This window comes from Callorhinus ursinus, unplaced genomic scaffold, assembly GCF_003265705.2.
Source record: "Callorhinus ursinus isolate GAN/ISIS: 27379988/994484 unplaced genomic scaffold, GSC_fseal_2.0 scaffold35, whole genome shotgun sequence".
Taxonomy (NCBI): Eukaryota; Metazoa; Chordata; class Mammalia; order Carnivora; family Otariidae; genus Callorhinus; species Callorhinus ursinus.
Genome location: NW_027397097.1, coordinates 21371 through 47613, shown reverse-complemented (window position 1 = coordinate 47613; position 26243 = coordinate 21371). Strand labels below are relative to the sequence as shown.

Genomic DNA, 26243 nt, shown 5'->3' with positions numbered 1-26243 from the left:
ACCCAGGCACCCTTTCTTTTTTAAATTTTATTTAAGAAGAACATTGAAACAAGATAAAAGGACCAAAGGAAGAGTAAACATTTTTTGCATTTAAGTTTTTGATTGTAGAAAATTAGGATTCTTCTATCTGATGTCTGTCATTTTCTAGGGACTTGAAAAATCCTTACCTCTCTTCCTCTAATTCTACCAATGATTTTCTCCAACAAAATTAAGGTCTTGAGAGTCATAGGAATTGAGTCCATTATTGGAGGACTTCCTACTCCTGATTTACATAAGAAATTCTATTAAATCAAATCAATATGATTACTTGACTTCCCACAATTTTTTTCTCAATGTTCCCAGCCCTGGGACACTGAATCCATTTAGGAAAGAATAGGAGGATGACCTTGTCCCTGATCTGCTTGGTTTTTACAGCATAAATGATGGGATTGAGTGCAGGAAGGATTGCCACATAGAGGCTGGCAAACACGATATGAAAGGTGAGAGAGATACTGTGGCCACAGTGATGAGAACACGGCTGGTGTGCAGAATATGAGAATGACACTGACATGGGGACCACAGGTGCTGAGGGCTTTCTGTCGGGCATCTCTGGATGGAAGGTGGAAAATAGCATGAAGGACGAGAGAGTAGGAAATACCAATGAGGATCAGGTCTGAGATAACAGTCATTACAGACACAGCAAAACCATACCAGATGTTGATGGAGATGTCAGCACAGGTGAGCCGGGCCACCCCTATATGTTCACAGTTATGTGTGAGGAATTATATGTGTCCTGTAGAAGGGCAAACGCTTCCCCAGGAAAATAACAGGCAGAATGACACTAAAGCTCCGACCGACAATGCCCACCATGATCTTGACAATTGTCCTAGGTGTCAAAATGCTTGTGTATCTCAAAGGAGAACAAATGGCCATGTAACAATCAAATGCCATGCCCAACAAAATGGTTGAGTCCAGAAAAAATGCTGAAGTGAAGAAAGAACAACTGGGTAAGGCAGCCAGGAAAAGTGATTTTCTGAGCTTTCAACCAGAATATGGCAAGTGTTTTGGGCACATACATGGTACATAATATGAGGTCTGCAGAGGCCAATATAGAGAGAAAGAAGAACATGGGTTCATGGAGACTATGGTCCATAGTGATGAGGTAAAGAAGGATGCCATTACCTGCAAGGGCCACCAGGTAGATAACGAAGGAAGGAATCCCAATCCAGATATGGAATTGTTCCAGCCCTGGGATCCCTACCAACATGAAGGTGCCTGGATTGAAACTTGTTAAATTCAATGTGGCCATCATGGTAATTGTAATTCCTTAAGGACAAAATATAGTATTTTATTCCTGGAACTGACTGGCCATGAATTCCCTTTAAGTCTTTTCGGGAACTAAGATCCCTTCGTTCCCATCGCATCACAAACACTACAGCAAACACTTACCAAAGGCTGCCAAGAGATATGAATTATTAAGCCAATAATTCTCTATCTATAGACATTAACAATAACAACATTGTTACTACATCGGGACCACGTCCCACCAGATCCATGACCTGTGATCATTGCTGGGCCTGTGTTGTCAACTGAAGTTCCAAGATGATCTTGCCCTCACCAAGTAATTCAGTCTGAGATTTCTCAAAGATGTAAATATTGAATATCTTACCTGGCACGAATCTCAGTAAATCTTCACTGAGGTGCCCATTCAGAGAAATAACAGGGACCAGGTATGAGTTAACAAATCTGCATTCTTCATTGCCAGTACATCATTAGGAATGTGGCGAGCCAATCTACTACTGCCTATTTGCTCCACTTCCTTAATATCTGGAAGAAAAATCTCCATCTAAATATTCTTCTGTCAACTCATCAACAATTCTCCAAAACTCGTTATTTCTTCCACCTGTTAACTTCCTGACCAGCTACCTCACTTTGTCATCACATCATTCTCCCACCACCGAAGCATGGTGATCTGAGGGTTGACTGAGGCTCTTCTTCCTCCTTCAGTCCCTGTATCTAATCTGCCAGCTCTTCTGATCCTCTTTAAAATCCTTGTCTGATCTGCCTACTCCAACTTTCCACTTCCTCACCTACGCAAGTCATTAATCACCAGTTGGAGCCATACAATAAGAATCCCAGGTCTTCCAATATCTTGGGAGTCTTTTTCTTTATCTCATGCTGCCAGATTGCTCTCTTAAGAATATGAAATTATTAAGACATTGGCAACCTTGTTTAAAAGCTTGTCATTGCCCCCATTACACCTACAGAACATATTTTATCTCCTGTTGGCAGTCAGTAGTTTCCTTATGTATTTTAGTTCTACCTATGTGAATGTGTCTCACATTCTTCCCTACAAGGCATCCATTGATTTCTCCCTCATTCCTACATCTCATTGCTTCGATTGCTGCCTTTTCCATCAGTGTAATCTTGTCTTCCCTCAACATGTGTAAATTCTATTCATTGCTCTTGATCCTTACCAACACTGATGTCTCCAGGACACCTATTCCAGTAATCCTGAACCAAGCAGTCCCTTCTCCTGCCTGTAAAATCAACCCTTACTCATTTTACCAAACAATCAGATGACTGTATTGAATTTCACATTATTTTCCTGCTTATTCTCTTGGATTCTCTTTTCTAGATATGTGAGTATCCTCTGTTAATGATTGGGAGCTCTCCTCTTGAGGACAAATTTTCTGTCCTCATGTGTCTCTTCCAGAATAAAAGAAGGCAAGATTTCACATAGAATAACCATTCATACAGTCTCAGTGGTAAAATTAATATTTCAAGATTGTCATTCTTTACTAATTTTTTCATCGTGTCCTGTTTGGGCCAGAAAATATTGAATATATTTCTTGAATACACACACACACACACACACACACACACACACACACACACACTTCCTTGGCTTACTGTCTTGTCCTCCATCTTTAAAGACAATAAAAGTGGATTGAGTCTTTCTCAAGTCTCCTTATTCTAACTTCTATAGTCACATATCTCTCTCTGACTCTGAACTTTTCTTTCTCCCTCTTCTACTTTTTAAAGACCACTGCAATTACAACAGAATCACGCAGATACCTAATATAAAGTCAAATGATTAGCAGCCATAAATATTTTTGACATATAAATAACTTATGCACAGGTTCCAGGAATTAGGATATGTATATCCTTGAAGAGTCATTCTTTATTCTAGCTACCATAATCTTTCCCTGAATCTTTCCAGGATCTTCTCCAGTCTGCCTCCCGAAGACTCCTACCACGAGGACTCCTACCACCATTACCACACTCAGATTATACTCACAGGCACCTTATTCTGATGTTAGGAAACCAATAAAGGGCTTGAAGAGGATAGTTCAAAGATGAGAACAGAAAGATACAGGAAGTAACACAACACAGTTGGGGAGGACATATAAAGAGAAGGGTACCCAGATGAGAGGTGAGACATGGGAACAAAGAAATTTAATTCCAGCCAGGAAAGACAGACACACCTCGACAGCATAACCTTTTTATTTCTCTTTGTTTTTCTCAGGGGATGGAAAGACTGAAAAGTGAAGGCTCTAAATTCTAGGGGGACTCTAGGGATTCCAGTCACCAGTCAATACTATTAGTATATAAATGTTTGCATTGTTTTCCTGGTCTAGAAATTACATTGTACACAAACATGGTATGATTCAGGGTTTTGGACAGACAGGAGGAACCAGGAAGTACTGGAATACTCCAGCATTTGTAGACTAGTCATTTATAGAGAATTCAAAAAATAATTTTGGAAAGAAAAAACAAATTTAAGTTAGCTAGGCTCTAGGTTCTGACTTCAAAGAAAGGTGTGATAATAACCCTTTAAACTCTGGATCCCAGATATTTGTGTGTTTGGAGAAAGACAATCGATTGATTAGGGATGTGGGTGAGCTCCAGATGATATGGTTGTAGGACAGATAAGAGTATCACCTTCTATTTCACTGAATGGGGCTTTCTGGTCTCTACTTGTAACTGCATTGAGGTACTTTGAAGAAACTCTTGACTTCTGAGCAAGATGAGTTAATCTTTTACATAAACAACTCCCTTAGGTCATTGCATATTATCGAATGTTTACAGTACTTCTGGAGATTATCATTAACATCCAGATGCTTATGGCAGAAACCTTAGTTATTCTTGAAACCATTTTTTCTCTCACTTCCCTTATTTTCTTTTCATATTATTGATTCTGTTAATGTATTGCCAAAACAAACAAACAAACAAACAAAAAACCTACCACAGGTCCTGGTGTCTTACAGAGACCTTTCACATTTGAATTGTCTTGTAAAACAGTATAACAGAGACATAAACAAAGCAAGCTTTGCTTACTACAGAAAGAGCTGAAGACACATTGCAATTTTGTGGTGCTAGCTAAGCTTTCCATTTTACTAAATCAGATAAAAGTAACAAGTCCAGAATATCTCAAGGGAAAACAGTCCAGAGTATTAAAGGTTGTTGTATGCTGACTAGCTTGGTTTATCAATTGTGGCAAATAAAAATGGGCAAACTAACCTCCTCCTCCCCTAAAAATATATTCTTTTGACTCTGCTGTGTCCCTGAGTTCTTGCAGAGCTTTAAGCAACTTACATGAAATTGACTTTCTTTCATCTCAACCAGTCAAAGTGGGAATTCCAGAACAAAAAGTTGACTTGAGCACAGGGTGACACCAACCCCACCCATTCCAACAATATATAAAACTAAGTTTAACATTTTAAAATAAAAACACATACCATACACAAAAACTCCATTTTTAAAAATCAAAGTAAAATAGTAACACATGGAAACATTTTAAAACTGTTGCATTCAAGAAAAGCCTAAGGAGACCTGACAACTAAATATAATGAGGTTTCCAGGACAGGACTCTGGGACAGAAAAAGAACATCAGTTAAAACTAGAGAAATCTGCTGTGGCTGCATGTACTAAATTGTCCTTCGTCTCTGACCCAGGATTCCTGTGTCTTCTACCAGCCACCATGAAACTGTGGTAAAGTAACTTGTTAGCTTGCAAGTAGAAGAAAATTTCAGACTCTTCACAGTTCTTAACATAGACAATTTGGGAATATAGAATAAATATATCATACTCTGAGCGTAAAACGCGGTAAACAAAATATCCTTAAGAGACAATGACTCACAGAAATAGAAACTATCTTTACTATCAGCTGTTCTCTTTATTAAGCCATCAAGATTATGATTCGTTGGAACAAATAAATTTAATTGTAAAATGATTTGTTGAAAATGAAAAGATATATGCTATATCACAATAAGTAGTGTTGAGTTATAGCTCTTTCTAACAAACATGAGTTATTTCCTGAACCTACAAAACATATAGTAAATGCTCAAAAGATGTTTAACTATTATTATTAGCTCTTGTATATAATAAAGAGTATATATGTATGTATATATCGCCTATCATTATATCATCATCTTTTTTTCTGTACAAATAATCTTAGTTATATACTGGCATACTGCAAATATACTGTAAATAGAAGTAAATCTTTCTGATATAAATTATATCTGAAATGAACTTCTGTTATCGCTTTACCTTCATTAATAATAATATGTCAATATTGGTATATTGATTATAACAAATGTGCCATACTAGTGTAAGATATTAGTGACATCGTATTATTAATTATAGGAAATCTCTGTACAGTCTTTGTAAGTTTTCTGTACCAGACACGACTAAGATAAGAGTTTATTACAGTAATGGGATACAAGATAATGTCTTTAAAAATCACTGGCATTTCTTTTCTCTTACAACAATTCCTAAGAATATGAGAAAAAATACTCTCCTATAGAAAAAATTATAGTTTCCACTTCTCTCCTCCCATTCTCTCATAAACACTCTCCAGTCTCTACCACCCCCTGAAATTGCCCTCTTTCTGGTACCCAGTGACCTCCATAACGCCCAGTCTCATGGGCAATTCTCAGTCTTCAATCTACTCAACACTCACCAGCATTTGAAAACTATGAACGCTTCCACCTAATTTAATTTTTTTTTCCTTTTCATATCTTGATTTATATACTTTCTCCTGTCTCTTCTTCTACTTCATTGGCTGATCCTTATTTTCTCCCTTTCTAGGTCCTCTGTCTTTCCTTTTTCTGAATCTTTTATTACTCCGGTACTCTGTCTTCAGTTTTTCTCTCTCTACTTTTACTCCACAAAGTGTGTGTGCGTGTGTGTGTGTGTGTGTGTGTGTGTGTGTGTTTTAAGCCCATTTATTCATTCATGACTTCCAAATTTATGTTTCAGATTCCTAGATTCAACTGCTTTCTCAGCACTTCTACCTAATGCTGGATAACCATTTCAAGCTAAGCGTGTCCAAAATCAGACTCTTCCTTCTCCTTAAACCACCTTTATCACTGTAAATGGCAACTCTTTTATTCCAGTTGCTGAGACCAGTAACCTTGGAATCATTCTTGATTCTTTCTCTTGTATCACTTGTGTGATCATCATTAAATCCTTTTAGCTCTGCTATCAAAGTGCATTCAAAATTTATTTTCAAAACCTCTAATTCTCTGTCTCTGGTCCATATGGATGGCCATAATCTCTCATCTGGAAAATTGTAATAGCTTCTTATATGGTCTCTCTTCAGTTTACTTACCATAGAAAAGCTAGTAATATTTTTAAACATGTAAGCCATAACGTATAATTTCTCACTTCAAAATCTTTCTGACAACACTATAGAAAATAGTTTGGGGGCGCCTGGGTGGCTCAGTTGGTTAAGCGACTGCCTTTGGTTCAGGTCATGATCCTGGAGTCCCAGGATCGAGCCCCACATCGGGCTCCCTGCTCAGCGGGGAGTCTGCTTCTCCCTCTGACCCTCCCCCCCTCTCGTGTTCTCTCTCTCATTCTCTCTCTCTCTCTCAAATAAATAAATAAAATCTTTAAAAAAAATTTTAAAAAAGAAAATAGTTTGGCAGTTCTTTTCAAAACTAAAAATAGACTTACCATATGACCCAGGAATTTCACTATTGGGCATTTATCCCAGAGAAGTAGAGATATTTTCATGCATGAACTTACAGTTGGATGTTTATAAAGCTTTATTCACAATAGCCCCAAACTGAAAACTGCACAAATATCCTTCAAAAAGTGAATTGTCAAACAAACTGTAGTGTGTCTCTATCATGGAATACTACGTAGCAACAAACAGAAACTAACTGTTGGCACAGTCAACAACTTGGATGAACCACAAAGAAATTATGCAGAGTGAAAAGCCATTGTCAAAAGAATACATACTGCATAATTCCATTTATGAAACTTTGGTAAAATAATATAATTACAGAGGTGGAGACGAGAGTAGTGGTTGTCAAGGGTCAGGAAGAGGGAAAGTATAGTCATGGCTATAAAAGAATAAAATGAGGGAATCTTGTGGTGATGTTACATTTGAATATCATGATTTTGCTGGTAATTTGGCAAGGCAACACATGCAGTAAAATTGCCTAGAGTTATACATACAGACACAGATGAGTGCATGTACAAATGGTGGAATTGGAATGAGCTCTATGGATTGTACCAACATCAACCTCTTGGTTTTGGTAGTGTATGATAGATATTTAAGACGTCAACATTGGGAGAGGCTGGAATAAAGGTGCATGAGACTTCCCAGTACATTTCTGTGTGAACTTCTATGAATTTATAGTTATTTCAAAATTTAAAAAGTTTTTAAAGACCTCTTACTATGCTTTTCTAGCTCACTAAGAATAAAATGTAAAATTTGTACTGCATGACTTACTGAAGCCCCTGAATGATGTGGCCTCTTCCCCACCCAATCACTTACCCCCACCAATTTTCCAGTCATGATATATCACTTCCTATTCTTCAGATACACCAATCAACTTCATGTCTCTAGGCTCTTACTCTTAATTTTACCTCTGCTACGGATAATCTTCAACCAGAACTCTGAATGTTTGCTTCCTTCCTCTTAGTCAAGTATCTGATATGACCTCACTCCTGATTGACCTTATGTAAAATAAAACCTATCTGTACCCCCATCGTTCTCAATCCCATTACCTTACTTTATTTTTCTTCATTTCACTTATCACAACCTGTCATATTATGGATTCACTTATTTATTTACTTATTATTATCTATCTATCTCCACTGGAATATAATTTCCATGAGAACAATGACTAAATCCGTTCAGTTATTACCAGTAAGTACTCAATAACAAATATTATTGAATATAATAATAAGTGTTTGGATATAGGGGAAAGAGTGTTCTCACACAATGTAGATATAAAATCATATGACTGTTATTAGGCACAGAAACTATGGAGAATGATACTAATTTTATGTATACAAAAAAGCATTTCACAGAATTGAAGGAACGGTTTCCAAGAACACAGCAATGACTGTCAGATCAATATTTTACTAGGGCAGCTACTATATCTGGGGTCACAACTTTAAAAACACCAGAATCAAGAAGCTAACACTTCTGCCACTAACATTACCACAGGTGATTCTCCAGAAAGCTGCAGAAAAACCTCTATAACCTACAACCTAGGTTAGAATCAAGTTAGAATCAAGGAGTCACCAATGACACCACCACCGATGGCTATCACATCCACATTCTAGTCATACTAGAAGAGTGCGGCAGATAAATAAACAAACAGATAAACAAAAAACTTTCTCTTTGAACTTCTTGAAAAAAAAGAAAGAAGGAAATCATGATTTCTGACTTACTTTTCTCTGTTAAATCTTTAAGAGTCCAACCAATTGAAGAAAGTTAAATTTCATTCAGATGTGTAGATGCAAGTGATGCAGAGAAAAATATATTCTTTAGTTTTCTAAACTTTTCAAAAAGAAGGAATGTTAAATGGAGATTTAAAAAGCCAAATCGCGGGCGCCTGGGTGGCTCAGTTGGTTAGGTGACTGCCTTCGGCTCCGGTCATGATCCTGGAGTCCCGGAATCGAGTCCCACATCCGGCTCCCTGCTCGGCGGGGAGTCTGCTTCTCCCTCTGACCCTCTTCCCTCTCATGCTCCCTATCTCTCATTCTCTCTCTCTCAAATAAATAAATAAAATCTTTAAAAAAATAGAAATAAAAAGCCAAATCACAGAATTTACTACAAATATATTCTCAAATATATATTATACATACAGGTGTCCTTGTCTTTACTTTGCCTACCTATTTTATTTGACCAATTTTCTATTGCAATTTTTGTCTTTTTTTGTTATTTATTTATTTATTTATTTATAGGACTGCCTCATAGTTATTTTCCTATTATTCAAAAACTGCTTTCAGCCTGATGTTTATCATTTCACTTATTTTATATTTGTGTATACAGACATTTTCGATGTAGATATAATCACAATGGTCAAGCGTTAACTTTATGATTTGTACTTTTTGAGTTCTAATAAGAAATAAGTTCTTTTCCAGTTGTCATAAATTTATTCTCCTAGATTTTCTTTTATATATTTTACATATTTTCTTAAAATATGAAACACCCCCCCTTTTTAAATGATAAAACATAAAAACAAGGAACAGGAAAGAAAGAGACAATTGGTTTTTGAAACTGCTTTAAGCCAGCTCAAAAACATTTCTGCACATATGTTTGAGAATGCTTTTAAAATTTTTTTTGCTTGGATGTTGTTTTATTTTCTATATCTCTGTTATAAAATGGGGGGGAAATTCTCCCCCACAGTGTTCCAAATGAGGTAAAAGTTATGATGAAAGTTTACTATAGGTTCACAGTTTCTCCCTAAGGGATGCAATCATGTACAATAAAGGGGTCAGAACAGCTTCCTTGTGTGAAATGGCACAAGGCTAGTCCTTTTAGAGTTTCGCTAGTGAGACTACATCTGTATATTAGTTTGTTTGTTTGCTTCTATTTGTTTTTATTTTGTCTATTCTTCATCACTGGAAGAACAGCACCTGCTTGGGGCCTGGATGCTACTGGAGAATTGAAGAATCCCACCTTAGGACAGTGGGCCAAATGGTTAGTGCTATTTGAACATCATTTATCATTATGTTAATAATGAAAAGAAAGTCTGTGAAGACTTACGACAAGGACTGTATCAACATGTCCTGAAATTTTTATCTCATTTTAATATTAAGACAACCATATTAAGGAGATGACATCAGTAAAAATGGATAAGTAAAGACCTTCAACAGTTTGCCTTCCAAAAAAGCTATGACAAAAACTAGAAAAATTGTTAAAGTCAACTTGTGTATAATTCTGGAAGTTAACCATAGGCTTGCAGCCACCTGCAGAGCATTTATTCAAGAAAAATGGTTCAGTCGAGGTAAGAACAGAGAGTTTTGTGGAGTTTTAAGTTGTCTGAAAACTATTCTCCTCTCTCCAGCTATGTAGAGCCTTAAAAATAACAGCTTACATTCCCAGGGAAGTTTGACAGCCACTGGGGAAGAAAAATGGAAATGGAGCTCGTTCAAATCCTCATTCCCAAAGAACTGTCATTATCTGATCTGTCTGGTAGTTCCCTGGAAGACCTGACTTACACAGCTGATCAGAGCTTGTACAGTATTAAAAGCTTTCTGGGGAAAGGAGACATTTATTGAAAACAAAGCAGGCAAGTGTTTTAATTTTGTGCCTGTCTGAGACAATGGAGACCATTGTGGTAAACAATAAACTAACCAAAAAAAAACTGAAAAGTTAAAGCTTTAGAATGAGATATCTGTAGAAGCTCTGAAAAAGACTGGCATATCTCTGTGAATATAGAAGCTCAGAGACATGTGAGGGCTGTGAGCATGCTTGGGAAAGGCCCGAGGATGCCCTAAGTTCTCACCTCTTGCTGACCTTCGGGCTCTTTAAAAGCAGGAAATGAAAGCTAAAGCAGGGTTGTGAACTACATGGCTGAGTAGTGACTATGTGCTCTAAAATGCACACAGAGTCCCTCAGTAAAGACTGGGTGATTTATTGTTCTTGGTATTTATGAAAATCTCTGTCCAATCATTAGCTGACCTCTAAGATAACTGAGTAGAGACTTCAGTGACCACATGAGACAAAGCATATAAACTTTACAGAATTAGTTCAAGAAAGTGATTAAACAAACAGCAACGACAACAATTAGCAACAAGAGCATACCCTAGGAATAAGGGAAAATTCAATTCCCAGAGTTACCACAGTTTAAACCACAGCCCAGTTTAAATAAAAAATTATGAGGCATGCAAAGACATGAAATATATAGCTCATAGACCAGAAAAAGAACAATCAACAGAAACTATTCTTGAAAAGCCCAGGTGTTTGAATTACTATAAAAGACTAAGTCAGCTATTTTAAATATGTTTAAAGAGCTAAAACAAACCATGTCTATAGAATTAGAATTATAAAAAAGAAAAGAAAAAGAAAACAAATATAAATACAGAGTTGAAAAGTATAATAACCAGACTGACAGGGGCTCAAAGGCAGACTTGAACTAGCAGAAGAAAGAATCAGCAAATGAAAAGATAGATCAATTGAGGTCATCCAGTCTGAGGAACTAAAACTTGAAAAAGTAACAAAAAATGAACAGAGCCTCAGAGACATGTGAAACACCATCAAATCTACCAACATATGATACGTAATGGGAATCCTAGAAAGAAAGGAAAGAGGGAACAATGCAGAAAGAATATTTAAATAAATAATGGGAGTACCTGGGTGGCTCAGTCAGTTAAGCATCTGCTTTTGGCTCAGGTCATGATCTCAGGGTCCTGGGATCGAGCTCAGCATCGGGGTCCCTGCTCAGCGGGGAGTCTGCTTCTCCCTCTCCCTCTGTTCCTCTCTCTGCTCCTCCCTCCCACTTGTGCTCTCTCTCTCTGTGTCTCAAAAAAATAAAAAAATTAAAAGAAATAATGGCAAAAAACTTCCTAAATGTAATTTTTAAATGAATCTACCACATCCAAGAAGCTCAATTATTTGCAGGTAGGACAAATACAAAGATATCCACAACTAGACACATCATAATGAAATTGCTGAAAGCCAAAGACAGAGTATTGAAAACATTGAGAGAAGTGACTCTTGTACAAGGAATTGTTAATAGGATTGATAGATGATAACTCATCAGAAACCATGGAGGTGAAAGGCAGTGGAATAACATATGACGTGCTGAAAGAAAAAAAAAATCTCAACAAAGAATTCTATATCTGACAAAACTCTTCTTCAGAAATGAAGACGACAGGGGCGCCTGGGTAGCTCAGTTGGTTAAGCGACGACTGCCTTCGGCTCAGGTCATGATCCTGGAGTCCCAGGATCGAGTCCCACATCAGGCTCCCTGCTCAGTGGGGGGTCTGCTTCTCCCTCTGACCCTCTTCCCTCTCATGCTCTCTGTCTCTCATTCTCCCTCTCTCAAATAAATAAATAAAATCTTAAAAAAGAAAAAAGAAATGAAGATGACACTCAACAAACTAGGATAGAAGGGAACTCCCTCAACTCAATAAAGGGTATCGATGTAAAGCTCCCAGCTAACATCATACTTGATGGTGAAAGATTGGATGATTTCCCCCTAAGATCAAGAACAAGACAGGATGTCTGCTCTTGCCACTTTTACTCAACAGTGTACTGGAGGTTCTAGCCAAGGAAATTAGGCAAGAATAAAAAATAAAAGGCATCTAGATTGGAAGAGAATAAGTTAAACTATCTCAATTTATAGATGACATGATCTTGATATAGAAAATCCTAAGGAATCCATTAAAAATAAAAACAAGAAACTATTAGAACTATAAATGAGTTCAGCAAGTTTGCAGATCAATACACAATATTTAAGGTCATTATAAAAAAATTGCTTATATTTCTATTCTTTTGTAATGAACAATCTAGTAACAAATTAGCAAAATGTTTCAATTCATAAGAACATCACAAAGAATAAAATACTTAGGAATAAATTTAAGAAGTATAAATTTTATACTCTGAAAAATAGAAAATATCATTGAAAAAAATTAAAGGAGATGTGCTGTGCATAATAAATGGGAAAATATCCCATGTTCATGGACTGGAAAACTCAACATTGTGAAGATGACAATACTTCTTAAACTGATCTACACATTCAACACAATCCCTATCAGAATCACAGCCAACTTCTTCGTAGAAATTAACAAACTGATTCTAAAATCCATATAGAGTCACAAGGATACAGAATAGTCAAATCAATTCTAAAAAAGAAGAGTAAAATAGGAGGACTCATAATTCCTGATTTTTTTCTTCTTTTTTTTCTTCTTTTATTTTTTATGTTATGTTAATCACCATACATTACATCATTAGTTTTTGGTGTAGTGTTCCATGATTCATTGTTTGTGTATAACACCCAGTGCTCCATTCAGTACGTACCTTCTTTAATGCCCATCACCAGGGTAACCCATCCCCCCACCCCCTTCCCCTCTAGAACCCTCAGTTTGTTTCCCAGAGTCCATCGTCTCTCATGGTTCGGGTTCCCCTCCGATTTCTCCCCCTTCATTTCTCCCTTCCTACTACCTTCTTCTTTTTTTTAACATATAATGTATTATTTGTCTCAGAGGTACAGGTCTGTGATTCAACAGTCTTACCCAATTCACAGTGCTCACCATAGCACATACCCTCCCCAATGTCTGTCACCCAGCCACCCCATCCCTCCCACCCTCCACCACTCCAGCAACCCTCAGTTTCTTTCCTGAGATTAAGAATTCCTCATATCAGTGAGATCATATGATACTTGTCTTTCTCTGATTGACTTATTTCACTCGGCATAGTACCCTCCAGTTCCATCCACGTCATTGCAAATGGCAAGCTTTCATTCCTTTTGATGGCTGCATAATATTCCATTGTATACATATACCATCTTCTTTATTCATTCATCTGTCAATGGACATCTTAGCTCTTTCCATAGTTTGCCTATTGTGCATATTGCTGCTATAAACATTGGGGTGTAAGTACCCCTTCAGATCACTACATTTGTATCTTTGGGGTAAATACCCAGTAGTGCAATTGCTGGATCGTATGGTAGCTCTATTTTCAACTTTTTGAGGAACCTCCATACTGTTTTCCAGAGTGGCTGCACCAGCTTGCATTCCCACCAACAGTGTAGGAGGGTTCCCCTTTCTCCGCATACCCGCCAACATCTGTCATTTCCTGACTTGTTAATTTTAGCCATTCTGACTGGTGTGAGGTGATATCTCACTGAGGTTTTGATTTGGATTTCCCTGATGCTGAATGATGTTGAGCACTTTTTCATGTGTCTGTTGGCCATTTGGATGTCTTCTTTGGAAAAAGGTCTGTTCATGTCTTCTGCCTATTTCTTGATTGGATCATTTGTTCTTTGGGTGTTGAGTTTAATAAGTTCTTTATAGATTTTGGATACTAGCCCTTTATCTGATATGTAATTTGCAAACATCTTCTCCCATTCTGTCGGTTGTCTTTTGGTTTTGTGGACTGTTTCTTTTGCTATGCAAAAGCTTTTCATCTTGATGAAGTCCCAATAGTTCATTTTTGCCCTGGCTTCCCTTGCCTTTGGCGATGTTTCTAGGAAGAAGTTGCAGTGATAATTCCTGATTTTAAAACTTATTATAAAGCAACAGTAATCAAGAAAGTGTGGTGCTGGTGCAAGAATAGGTACTTAAATAAATGGAAACCTGTAAGTTCTTTCACATTCATTGATTGTCTCATTTGGCATTCACAGTAAAATCATAAACACACATGTACACTCAGTCCCAAGTGCAATTGGACACTCTCTGGAACCACCCCTAAGTTTATCAGGCAGAATTATTTTTCTAGCCTCTGGATTCCCATAGCACTTTACACCCACTGTTTTATTTAATTGCTGGTAGCTACTCATGGTGAGAGGATTATTTAATTACTGGTAGCTACTCATGGTAAGAGGACATGATCCCCTTACCTGTAGACCTGAAATGCTTACCAAAGAAGGGCCAATTTTGACTTGAATTTTTAAATGAGCAAGACAGGGACAATAGTCTTTATATATCCTTTCCTTCAGGATGACATATGAATGCAATTGATTTTTAAGGGCAATAAAGTGGTGAAGAGAGAGCATTAAGGTAAAAAAGGAGCAGAGGTTTGAAGACGGACAATAGGCAGATGATGAATGAAAGAAGCCCAAGAGGAAAATGCTTTAGGGAGGACAAAAGGATGAGAGGAAGGGAAGAGAGAGAGTGGGATTGAAGGCATGGAAGGGAACTAGAGAACGAGTATTGAGACGGGAGATGCAAAAACAAGTTCAGTGGAAACTCTCAGGCTAAGTAAGAGCATCTAATTGGTGCTGACCACCACTGCCCCACACCCCTTAGGTTCTCAGAGTGTCTATCAATAGGTTTCTTTTCTCTGGCTCTATGCCAGAGCATCTCCTGTGTGCCTTAGATCCTGTGTTGAACAGAAATATATTGGCCCAAATGGCAGGGGAGGGATTTGAAACTAAGGGAAGAAAGGACCCACAAAGGGAGGAGAATCCCTACCCCCGAAGGAGAAGAGGAACAAAGACCATATGAAGCAAGGCCCTAGATCCAAGTCTATATATTGAGGAAGGCTGAGCTGTGCAAGAAACGTTGAATCGAAAACCTGTGAATCTGAGAAGGTGGCTTCAGGGAGGTAAGTCTGGGTCTTATATTTTCAGGATGGAGAGGAGGGTATTAATATGGGGGAATGGATGGGAAATGGGTAAAAAATAAGCAGACAGCTCTTAGCAACATTCAAAGAGGGTGAAGGGTGAAGGGGAAGAGTGGACTAAGTCACCAGAGGGAATCGTGTTCTCCTGCAGAGTGCGATGGGGGAAGAGCAGTTGGAAGGGTCACTTTTTATAAAGGGTCTTTTTTATACAGATGAGGATGGGAGATCGATGAGCGATGATCCTTGGCTTGTCAGGAGGATGCTAGAATCATAAATGGCACTCAGACATCAAGAAACAACGGGGAAAATGTTATTCTACTGCAGTTGGGGGCCACTTATAAAGGATAAAGTTTCTGGATGGAACAGTCAAGTAAAGGACTAAAAACAGGTGGAAATAGGAAATAGAAGGAACATTTTTTTGATAATTTTCCCAAAGCTGAGAAAAGCAAGAACTAGAGCGCAAGAGAATTAGGCATAAAAGGAGTTCTGAAAACAGGGGCTGCCAGAGAGAAAACTGTAAGTGGAGCTCTTAGGGATAATTCCTTAGTCTGGGGGTGCAGCAACATCAATGGTGCCTCAACCTGAGTGAAAACACAAGTCCCATGGATTAGCAATAGGGAGCTACTGTGAACAAAGGCTGCCTTGGAGGTGGATTATGTAGAAGGAGAACTGAAGCCAGAGAAGAAAAGTTGATTCAGGGGCTGAAGGGACCCAGGAAGGTGGGAGTGCATAGTGGAGGATGAGCATGATGAGTGATGCTGGGGGGGAAGAATGGGTGCAGCAAGGGCATGGGCTAAGACTAGAAGAAGATGTGAGAACAAAGGGTCTGTGATTACAAACCCATGGTTTTTATGGTATGAGTGGGTGCCCCGGACAGTGTGAACTTATGTGGCTGTGTGAGTGGAGACTTACCTATTATTTCATCTTTCTTAACGTTCAACACATGTCAACTCTATCCCAGACACTAGTGAATAAGACGCAGTCCTGACCCTTAAGGAGCTCACGATATATTGGGGCTGAAAAGATTTCAGTGTGGTAATGTTAGAGAGAGATGTGTACTTGCAGGGGAAGGTAGGTGCCTAGAGGGAGCACACAGCCCCACCTCAGGGGATGAGGCAAGTCTTCCTGAATGAGAAACATAAACCAGGTAGATGAAAGTGAGGATGAAGGTAGAAGAAGCAGAATGTATAAAAGACCAAAGAAAAAGAAGAACAGGTTCAGAGACAAGCATTTGATCCAGTTTTAGTAGAGGAAGTGGGAAACATATTTGCGTGAATCTTTCAGGCAGAGGGAAATTATTATCTGTAATCAAGTAAGTACTGTGCTCAAAATTATCTTTAGGAAACATAATTTATTTATATATGGAGGCTGGCTTAGAGAATGGAAGGACTGCAGACTAGGTGGGGGGCGGGTGGTGTTCAGATAAGTGGATCTGAAGCCTGGAAAACCATGTAGATGACAAATACAGATCTGGGAGGCACTAAATGAAGCCCAGGCGGTGGACCAGATTAGTCAGGGTGAGTGGGCAGTGAGGAGAAGTTGCAGACAGCCGAGAGGAAATACCAACAGTAAATCATCCTGCTGGGACAGAATAAGCCTTGATGAGGACAGGGAAGCAAGGTCAGGAGACAGGAGAAGAACCAGTGGAGGATAAAGAAATCAAAACCTAAAGAGGTGTTTATGGAAGGACTGACTTTGAAGGAAACAAGAAAGAACAGTAAGTAGTGGAACAGGTTAGTAGAATAAGGTATTTTTGTGAGAGCTGTTGTTATTTTTTGTTTTCAAGGTTCTGAAGCCTTGAATGTTTATAAATACAAAAGATCCAAGAAAGAAGATCCAAGAAATTAGAAGAGACTGAAGATACAGAAGAGAGGATTAATTGACAGAACAAAGTCCCTGGGTAGGTAGGAAAAAAAGAGGATTCAGAGAATAGATGGGGAAGTTATTCTTTTAGACATACTTACACACATATGCATATATATATGCACACATGCAGGGATATGTGTACGTGTGTGTTTATCCAGGTGGTTTTAAAAACAGTTTAAGACCACATACACACAAAAGTAACTATGTGAGGAGGTGATGGATGTTAAGTTATTTAACTTGATTGTGGCAATAATTTCACAAATGCATGCGTATTCTAAATCACCACATTGTTTACCTTAAATATATGCAATTTTTTATTTGCCAGTTGTTCAAAAAATTAAATTTAAAAAACAAATTACAGATTTATTTGGAGAAAACTGATATCTTAACAATCATTTGGATCCTCTGACTTGTGTACATGGTGTATATCTCCATCTATTTATGTTCTAAAAAATCTCAGCCATATTTTATAGTCCTTAGTGTAGAGGCTTTGCAAATTTCAGGTACATTTATTTTTAAATATGTGATTTTGTTAACGTATATTCTGTACGTTTTTATGTTTGTATTATAAGGGAAGCTTTAAAATTTAATTTTCCGGTTGTTTGTTGTTAGTATAGAAAATAACAATTGATTTATATTGTCTCTAAATAAACAAATAAAATAACTTGAAGGAGCTTTTTTAGGCCTAGGTTAAGTCAAATATACTCTAGCTCTGATAAAGGAGTCCTTGAAACACGGGAGAAACATTCACACGACTTTCTCTAAGACTGGAGGAAAGGAGAGCAGAATGGGTGCAGAGATAAGATAAACTGACGAGAGAGTGGAATAATAATATGAGGAGTTGGCTCCTGACAAAGCTGAAATCTGGGTCCTACAGGAGGAAAGTTCTGTTGATAGAGGAACAGGAATTTGGACAGTGGTAAGAGTTATAAGTTCATTGTGAGGATAATTGGGTAGGATTGAGGGGTCTACAGGTAGTAAAGACTATTTGCAGGGTCGTCATTTTCTCCACATCCTGACCATGTGAGCTGAGGATAACACTGGTTAGATTTAGTGGAAGTCTGAGCATTTCCAGGGAGAATGCTGCAGAAACCAATCGGAACTTAGAAGCTATTGATCCTGGAAGAAGGGATGGACACCTAGACCAGATAGAAAGAACAGTAAAAAGCTCCGGTCTCAGCGGCTCACAAACTTTAGCATGCATCAGAGCCAGCTGGTGGCCTCGCTAAAAAGTAGGTTGCTGCCTCCAAGCCCCGCTTCTGATTCATTAGATCTGTGGTAGGGTTGAGGAATCTGCAGGTTCCCTAACAATGCTGACGATGCTGATGATGAGGGTCTGAGGACCTCACCTTCTGATGCATTGTTCCATGCCTTCCTTCTTGTTCCTGGTGACAGCACCACACTTCAGAGACAGATGGGTGACTCAGGAGGCACCACACCATTTAATAAGGTTTCCAAAGACAAAACGTAATATAATATACCAACAGGATAACAATTAGGCTCATTTTAAAGATCAGGAAAATGTTACTTAGAAAAGACAGTGAGTTGTCCGAAATCACAAGTCTAGTTGACAGAGCAGACCCGGGTTGTTGTTGTTGTTATTGTTGTTGTCATTGTTGTTTTCCCACATAATGTCCAGTGCTCTTTCTAAATGCCACGGCTGCCTTCACTGCCTCCATACTTCTCAGAGCATCCGTGATGCGGGGGCGGGAGGGATGTAGTGTCTGCAGTGCACACTGTCCCCAACCCTACTCTTCCACATGGTCTGCCAAGCAGAGGCAATTGCTCCATGGTATGGGACTGTAGCCCTTCTGTGCAGAGCCTGGGGCTTTTGCAGAGCTCATTACAGTTCACATACCTATAGAGATTATAGAGATTGTTTCTGTTGTTCTAGCTAGTCCTGTTCTTTTCAGCACCTGTGGCACTGTACTTACTGGGTCTGGCAATGTTTTTGAGCCCTATGAAAGTCCTAGAACTATATCAAAAGCCTCTGAATAGGAACACAGACCCTTTCTGTGGGCAGGGTCTACAACCGTGCACTTTGTGCAGAGCCTGTGTGTAATTGTTTAAAGAGAATACGGCTGTTCAGGGCCCATAGTGGTTGTGGGACCTGTAAGTGTGTGCAGACCTTGTGGTTGTTTGCAAACATTTCTGTGCACTCTGCTGGTGTATACAAAGTATGAAGCTATGGCTTCCCTTTGGCACAGGTGAAGAAAACCATGGCCCTTTCGCCTGCCAGCAGCACAGCTGCTGTGAATGACTCTGACACTCGTGGGCAGGCTGCCTCTTCATTGGCATCCCTGGGCTGGAGCACCTGCACATCTGGCTCTCCATCCCCTTCTGCGCCATGTATGTAGCAGCCCTGGCAGGGACTGGCATTTTAATTTGTGTCATCCTCTCCCAGCCAGGCCTGCATGAGCCCATGTACATATTCCTGTCCATGTTGGCCAGTGCTGGTATCTTGCTCTCCACTTCCGTGCTGCCCAAAGCCCTGGCCAACTTCTGGCTGGGTTCTAGCCACATTTCCTTTGATAGTGGCCTCACGCAGATGTTCTTCATCCACTTCCTCTTTGTGGCTGACTCTGCAGTCCTGCTGGCTATGGCCTTTGACCACTTTGTGGCCATCTGCTCCCCTCTGCGATATGCCACAATCCTCAGGAGCACAGTCATTGGGAAGATCAGCGCTGCCACCCTCACCCGCAGCTTCATCATCATGTTCCCCTCCATCTTCCTTCTCAAGCGCCCACACAATTGCCGGGTCAACATCATTGCACACATTTTTGTGAGCACATGGGCATCGCCCATCTGTCCTGTTCTGATATCTCCATCGGTGTCTGGTACGGCTTGGCAACTGCTCTACTCTCCACGGGCCTGGACATCCTCCTTACCACTGTTTCTACATTCCCATCCTCTGAGCTGTCTTCCGCCCCCCTTCCTGAAATGCCCGGTCCCAGGCCCTGAGCACGTGTGGCTCCCAGGTCTGTGCCATCTTACTCTTCTGCATCCCTGCCCTCCTCTCTGCCTTTGTCTATAGTTTTGGTGGGAGACGCATCCCACGCTGTCCATATCCTCCTGGCCAACCTCTATGTGGTCGTCCCACCTATGCTCAATCCCGTTATTTATGGAGTGAGGACCAAGCAGATTTGGGAAGGGGCTAAACAGATGTTTTTGCATCTTGCCCAGGAATCTGAATAAAAGTTCTCCACTTGACTTCAACTTGACCTCCTTCTGCATCTATCAGTTGTTCTTATATCCACCCTACCCTCTTCTCTACATCTTCCAGGTATCGCTGTGCTATTATCATCCATGTGCCAATTTACTTAAATAGATGCCCTACTCAAACCCACTTTTGATTTCTTTTTTTAGAAATACACAGTAATACCCACCCCACTTTCTTCCACCTATTACTCGATACCTTCCAATAACCCACTGTCTTAAGAAAAACTGATAGGGGAAATGTGATAACTTATCTGAATCTACCATCTAAATAAGAATTTTCTCAGGATCCACTTGCGTTTTCCCCTTAACATGTGTATAAGAATATGCATTATAGATATATTCTATAATATATAGGACATAATATATACAGAACATCTATAATTTATCTATAATACATACAATATATAAAAATATATATCATATAATATATACGTACAGTGCTTAGTATATAATAAGTGCTTTGCAAATATAGCTTTATTTGTATTGTTATTTTAAGTATTATTAACTAATAGGTCATCCAACTCAATTAATAGTTCATTACCTCATCATTAATAGAAAGCTGTCCTGAGACAAACCATAAGAGACTCTTAATCATAGGAAACAAACTGAGGGTTGCTGGAGGGGAGAAGGGTGGAGGGATGGGGTAACTGGGTGATGGACAGTAAGGAGGGCATGCGATGTAATGAGCACTGGGTGTTATATAAGACAAATGAGTCACTGAACTCTACCTCTGAAACTGATCATACACTATATGTTAATTAATTGAATTTAAAAAAAAGTAGTCCTGAGACCCAAGCAGATTGCATAATCATACATGAATTTTATTTCTATACAGAGAAATAGGAAAGAGAAAACAAGATTTAAAAAAGAATCTAATATTTATCATAACTGAATTCAACCAAATATAATTTCTAAACATAAAAATTAAATGTATTTAGAAATTGTTGTAGACATTGCTTTAAGTATACCTACTACAAAACACATACACTCTATTGCTGTTTTGTGGACACAGCAAGTTCATCTCCTTCTAAGGTCCTGGTACCTGTCAATCTGATGCCTGAAACACCATCTTTCTATATCTTTACATGACTCACTCCTTCCTTTCATTCACTTCTCTGTTTCTATGTTTCTTCCAAAGAGACATCCCTATGATCTTCCAATAATAAATACTTCCTTTTTTTTTTTCAGGGCAAAACAACCAAAACCAAAAAAAAAAAAAAAAAAAGAACCCCACCATAAGCCAAGTCAAAAGTCAATGTCAAATTGGGAAGAAATATTTTCAAGTTGTATTACAGATGAATGGTTAATTTTTCCTAATATATAAGGAGCCCATAAAATGTAGGGAAAAAATGATCAAAGAGGACAAAGTCAATTGGAATATGCTTAAGTATTAAGAGAAAATGAAATTAAGACTATACCAAAATACAATTTCTCATCTGTCAGATTGGCATAAATTAAAAGGACTAATACTGTGTTGGCAAAGACTTAAGAAGACAAGCTCTCTCATACATTGCTCGTGAATATAAAATATGACAACTTTTGTGGAATTTGGAAATATCTTGACAAAAGTCTCATGCATTTATCCTTTGTTCCAGCAACCACACAGGAAATTGCCTTTTAGACATATCTTTAAAGGTACAAAACAACATATGCACAAGGTTAGTAATTATGGCAAAATTTTTATAATAATAAAGTATTTGAAAAACTAGGCCCCACTGCTTACTAGGAGTGGTACCTTCCCCAAATTCCACAAAGGCTTTATGTAAAGCCACACAGACTTGACTTAGAGAAAGTCACCATATTCAGTACATAGTAGCCATTTGTCATTAGGCAGTATATTGAGCCTCTTTAAACTTCTTTTCCTTCTCTGTAAAATGTAGTAACACCCACTTCAGAGTTGTTTTGATTATTAAAGAGATTAGCCTAACATAACAAAATAAATGGTGTTTTAATGAACATTTTGTTGCTATCAAATTTGTTACTATTGGGGCACCTGGGGGCTCAGTCAGTTAAGCATCCCACTCTTGATTTTGGCTCAGGTCATGATCTCAGGGTTCTGTGTCAGGTTCTGTGGCCAGCCAGGAGTCTGCTTGAGATTCCCTCTCCCTCTCCCTCTGCTCATCTACCCGCCCCCCTCCCCGCCGGTCCCGTTCTCTAAAATAAATAAGTAAATCTTTATTAAAAAAAAATGTGTCATCAGTATTATGAAATAGCTGGACTACACTTCCTTTCAGGTATACTTGTGTGCATCTCTGGGAGCACCGTATTTCTACAGGTTAAATACCTACAAGTGGAACAGTTAGATGATAGATTATGCAATTTAAAATTTTAATAAATTATGTCACTTTTATTAATAAAAAGGCGTTTTTAAAAAGCCTTATTTACATATTTTTGTTCATATCAATTATGATTTGAATTAAACAACCCTAGGGTATCTGTTCCATTTTAACAAATTCTTGGTAACTGCTTTAGTAACTTTTGGTAATGTATTCTTTTTTTTTTTTGGTCCTTCACCCCTCAGTCTGAATAACCTGGAAAAAATTGAGAACCTTGAAGGCCCTGAAGGAAACAGAATCTCACCAATCTGAATTAGGAAACAGTTGCTAATTAAGAACAAGGAAGGAGATAATCTGTGTCATCACCCTGGACCTTCTGACAACACCCTTGAGCACCAACTATGCCCCCAGCATCCAGAGATGCTGCGTCCTCAGAATCTGGGAGAAGTAAGAGCCAGCCAAGGAAAAAGCCAAACCTATACTACTGTATACCATGTACTGGATCAGCTTCCAAGCTAGAACACCCAGAACACTCTAGCCCTTCCTCCATCTAGCCATCCTGGCTGAAAACTGCAGGGCACTGAAGCTGGGTCCTAGAGAAAAACTTCTCAAGAATTGTCAGGAAACATTGGCAAAAATTTGGAAATGGGAGAAAAAGATTACTGGTGCTCTTGGAGTGGAATTTTGGATGTTGTCTAACAGACTCTGGGAATTATCTGGTTCTATAAGGATGTACTACTGTGATTATCTTTGATTGGGTTCTAAGCTATTTTGCAACCCTACAAATTGTAGAAAATGTTAACAAAGCAAATGTTTGCTGTCTGGCATTGCAAATGACTCTTGTTCATGACAAATGAAAGTAATTTTGTCTGCTGAGAATACAAATTTCTTGTCAACTGCTGGCTCCCTTAGAGTAACCCATAAATAATCTGTTGATAAAACAAGGCAAAGTTTAGTCTTAATATGAGAAGGGCTGGAGAGTCTTCAAAGGGAGAATGGTAAAGTTGAGATATTTATGAAAATTTGGAGTTTTGTGCAAGATGGGTCTTGCAATTCAGGGGCTTAATTAAGACTGGGTAAGGATAAAATTTTAAGATTGATGGAAACATAAGGTAAGAAGAATTTTGAGGTAAGGAGGCCTGAAAAGTCTTAAGGAGTAAACTCTATTGAAGTTGATCCCATATAAATGTATTTCTAGGTTGAATAATAAACTTATTTGAAATTTTTACCTTCCTGGACAAGAGCCTCCTAAAATAGCAAAATCATGTTGGAGTAGTAAATTTTTATTAATGTAGAGAGTAAGTTATGTAGGATGTAGAATGTTTCCATTCTCATTCCTTAAGTCATAGTCTTATTTGAACTGATTTTAATATCTTATTGTTTCCTTCCTTAATTAATGAATTAAATAAATCCTTGACATGTGTTTATTTATACTTGTATAAATGTTGTGGATTTTATCTGCTTTAAATCCTTTAATGAGAAAGCAGATGAGAGCCTGGGAGAGAGGGGGAGAGAAAAAATTATGTGGCATTAAAGATTCACATGAATTTAAAATGAGGGTGTGTGTGTGTGTGTGTGTGTGTGTGTGTGTGTGTGTGTGTGTGTGTTTCTCCAACCATGGTCAGTTAACTGGATGAAGAGAGAAGCAGCGAAGAGTCAAGTAAAAGCAGGGTTGGTATTTTGTTAAGAACCCACAAAGAAGGTGGAGAATGGCAAAGTCTTTGAATGAACATGTCAAAGAGTGATTATGATAGTGGCATTTAAACTGGGAAAATTGGAGAGTAATGCAGACATGGAGGGCGTGCTGTGGCCAGGGAATAGGTGGCAGGAACCGGTTTCATTATGGTGGGATTAAAGGAAATTATGGTGATGGCACCTAGAGAGAGAGAGTGAAAGGACTGAAACCAAGGTCATAGAAAATTTTTGTAATTAGGGGGTGACAACAGGGTGTGCAGCATGGCCACGGGAAGGAGGGACAGAGAAAGGATGAAATATAAGCTTATTTTAAGAAAGGTAGTGAACAGACTGAAGGTCAGTATAAGCAAGGATCCTCTATGAATTGAAATATCAAGAATCATGATAAGAGAATTATGGAGAGAGAGAAAGAGACAAAGAGCCAGGGACAAGACCAAGAATGTAAAGATAATATTCCAACAAGTTGATAATATAGGGTATTTTACTGATAGATGACTATGAGTCTCTGATTGTCCAGTAGAGGATTTCAAAAGTCGAAGAGGGGTGGAATATGGAATCAAAACTAGGGATATCCAGGGCCTTATGGCGATAAAAGTGTGAGGAATGACCTTGAATCATGAGCTTCTCGCAAAGTGACATTGTTCCTAATGGCCTCAAAGCACTGAGTGGTGGGGAGTATCCTGAGGAGGGAGGTGCGACAGGTCAGTCCAGGGGAACTCACTGTTGGCTGCTCTAGCCCCTGGAGATGTGGAGGCTGGGGAAGGGCTAATCTTCTCTGAGGCAGAGGGTCGCTCTCTTGATTCCCGGGGCATCACTCCAACATTCCATGCCCCTTTTGAACAAGATGGACTTCACTTATTCTCTACAAGGCAGTCAAGTTCTCCCAGGCTCCCTTCTGCCTTAAATGCGCAATGTTAGACACCAGGACCTCTTAGATGCTTACAAAATATTTGAGGGGCGCCTGGGTGGCTCAGTCATTAAGCGTCTGCCTTCGGCTCAGGTCATGATCCCAGGGTCCTGGGATCGAGCCCCGCATCGGGCTCCCTGCTCTGTGGGAAGCCTGCTTCTCCCTCTCCCACTCCCCCTGCTTGTGTTCCTGCTCTCGCTCTCTCTCTCTCTGTGTCAAATAAATAAATAAATCTTAAAAAAAAATATTTGAATCTTAACAACAATATTCCCCATAATATAGAGGAAAGGTAAGCTGTAAAACCAAAATTAATCAATGCTTAACTGCCTATTAACCATACTGCTATGCTTCAATTCGACTCTCCTAGTTAATTATTTTGAACGTGTGGGATGTGGGCATGTTTTTCTTTGTTTTAAATCATGGAGGAAAAATAAACATCCCTGAGGCCAAGACCTGAATATCACCATCTACTGGCCTCTGGTAATATCCAAGCCCTTTGTATTTGCTGTTTTTCAAGATCTTGTCACCAGTCTTGCTTGAGGCAGGCATTTCTTCCTCTTTCAATTTTCCCATTGGTGTTGCAGCATTCCTGACAAAACCACACACTGAAAATGACTGGATGTACTTTGAATACCTCCCTATAGCAGGCTTTTGGGCTCCTCCGGTCCCAACCCATTCTTTCCTCTTTTACCCCTCCCCCACCCACAAACGTTTTCCTTGCTTTCTGTCCCAATCTGCATATGCAGGTAGAGGGGAGTGA

The 26243-nt window shown here is 38.9% G+C and overlaps 1 protein-coding gene and 1 pseudogene across 1 annotated transcript; one reads left to right on the top strand and one right to left on the bottom strand.

Moving 5' to 3' along the window:
- Window positions 1-289: 289 nt before the first annotated feature.
- On the bottom strand, window positions 290-1291 carry LOC112806282 (olfactory receptor 52H1-like; annotated as a pseudogene).
- Window positions 1292-18219: 16928 nt separating this feature from the next.
- On the top strand, window positions 18220-20581 carry LOC112806281 (olfactory receptor 52B6). Its single transcript, XM_025848583.2, is given in 6 exon segments — window positions 18220-18305; window positions 19572-19657; window positions 19660-20160; window positions 20163-20279; window positions 20282-20441; window positions 20443-20581. Coding segments are annotated over 6 exon segments (1089 nt in total).
- The last annotated feature ends 5662 nt before the right edge of the window (window positions 20582-26243 follow it).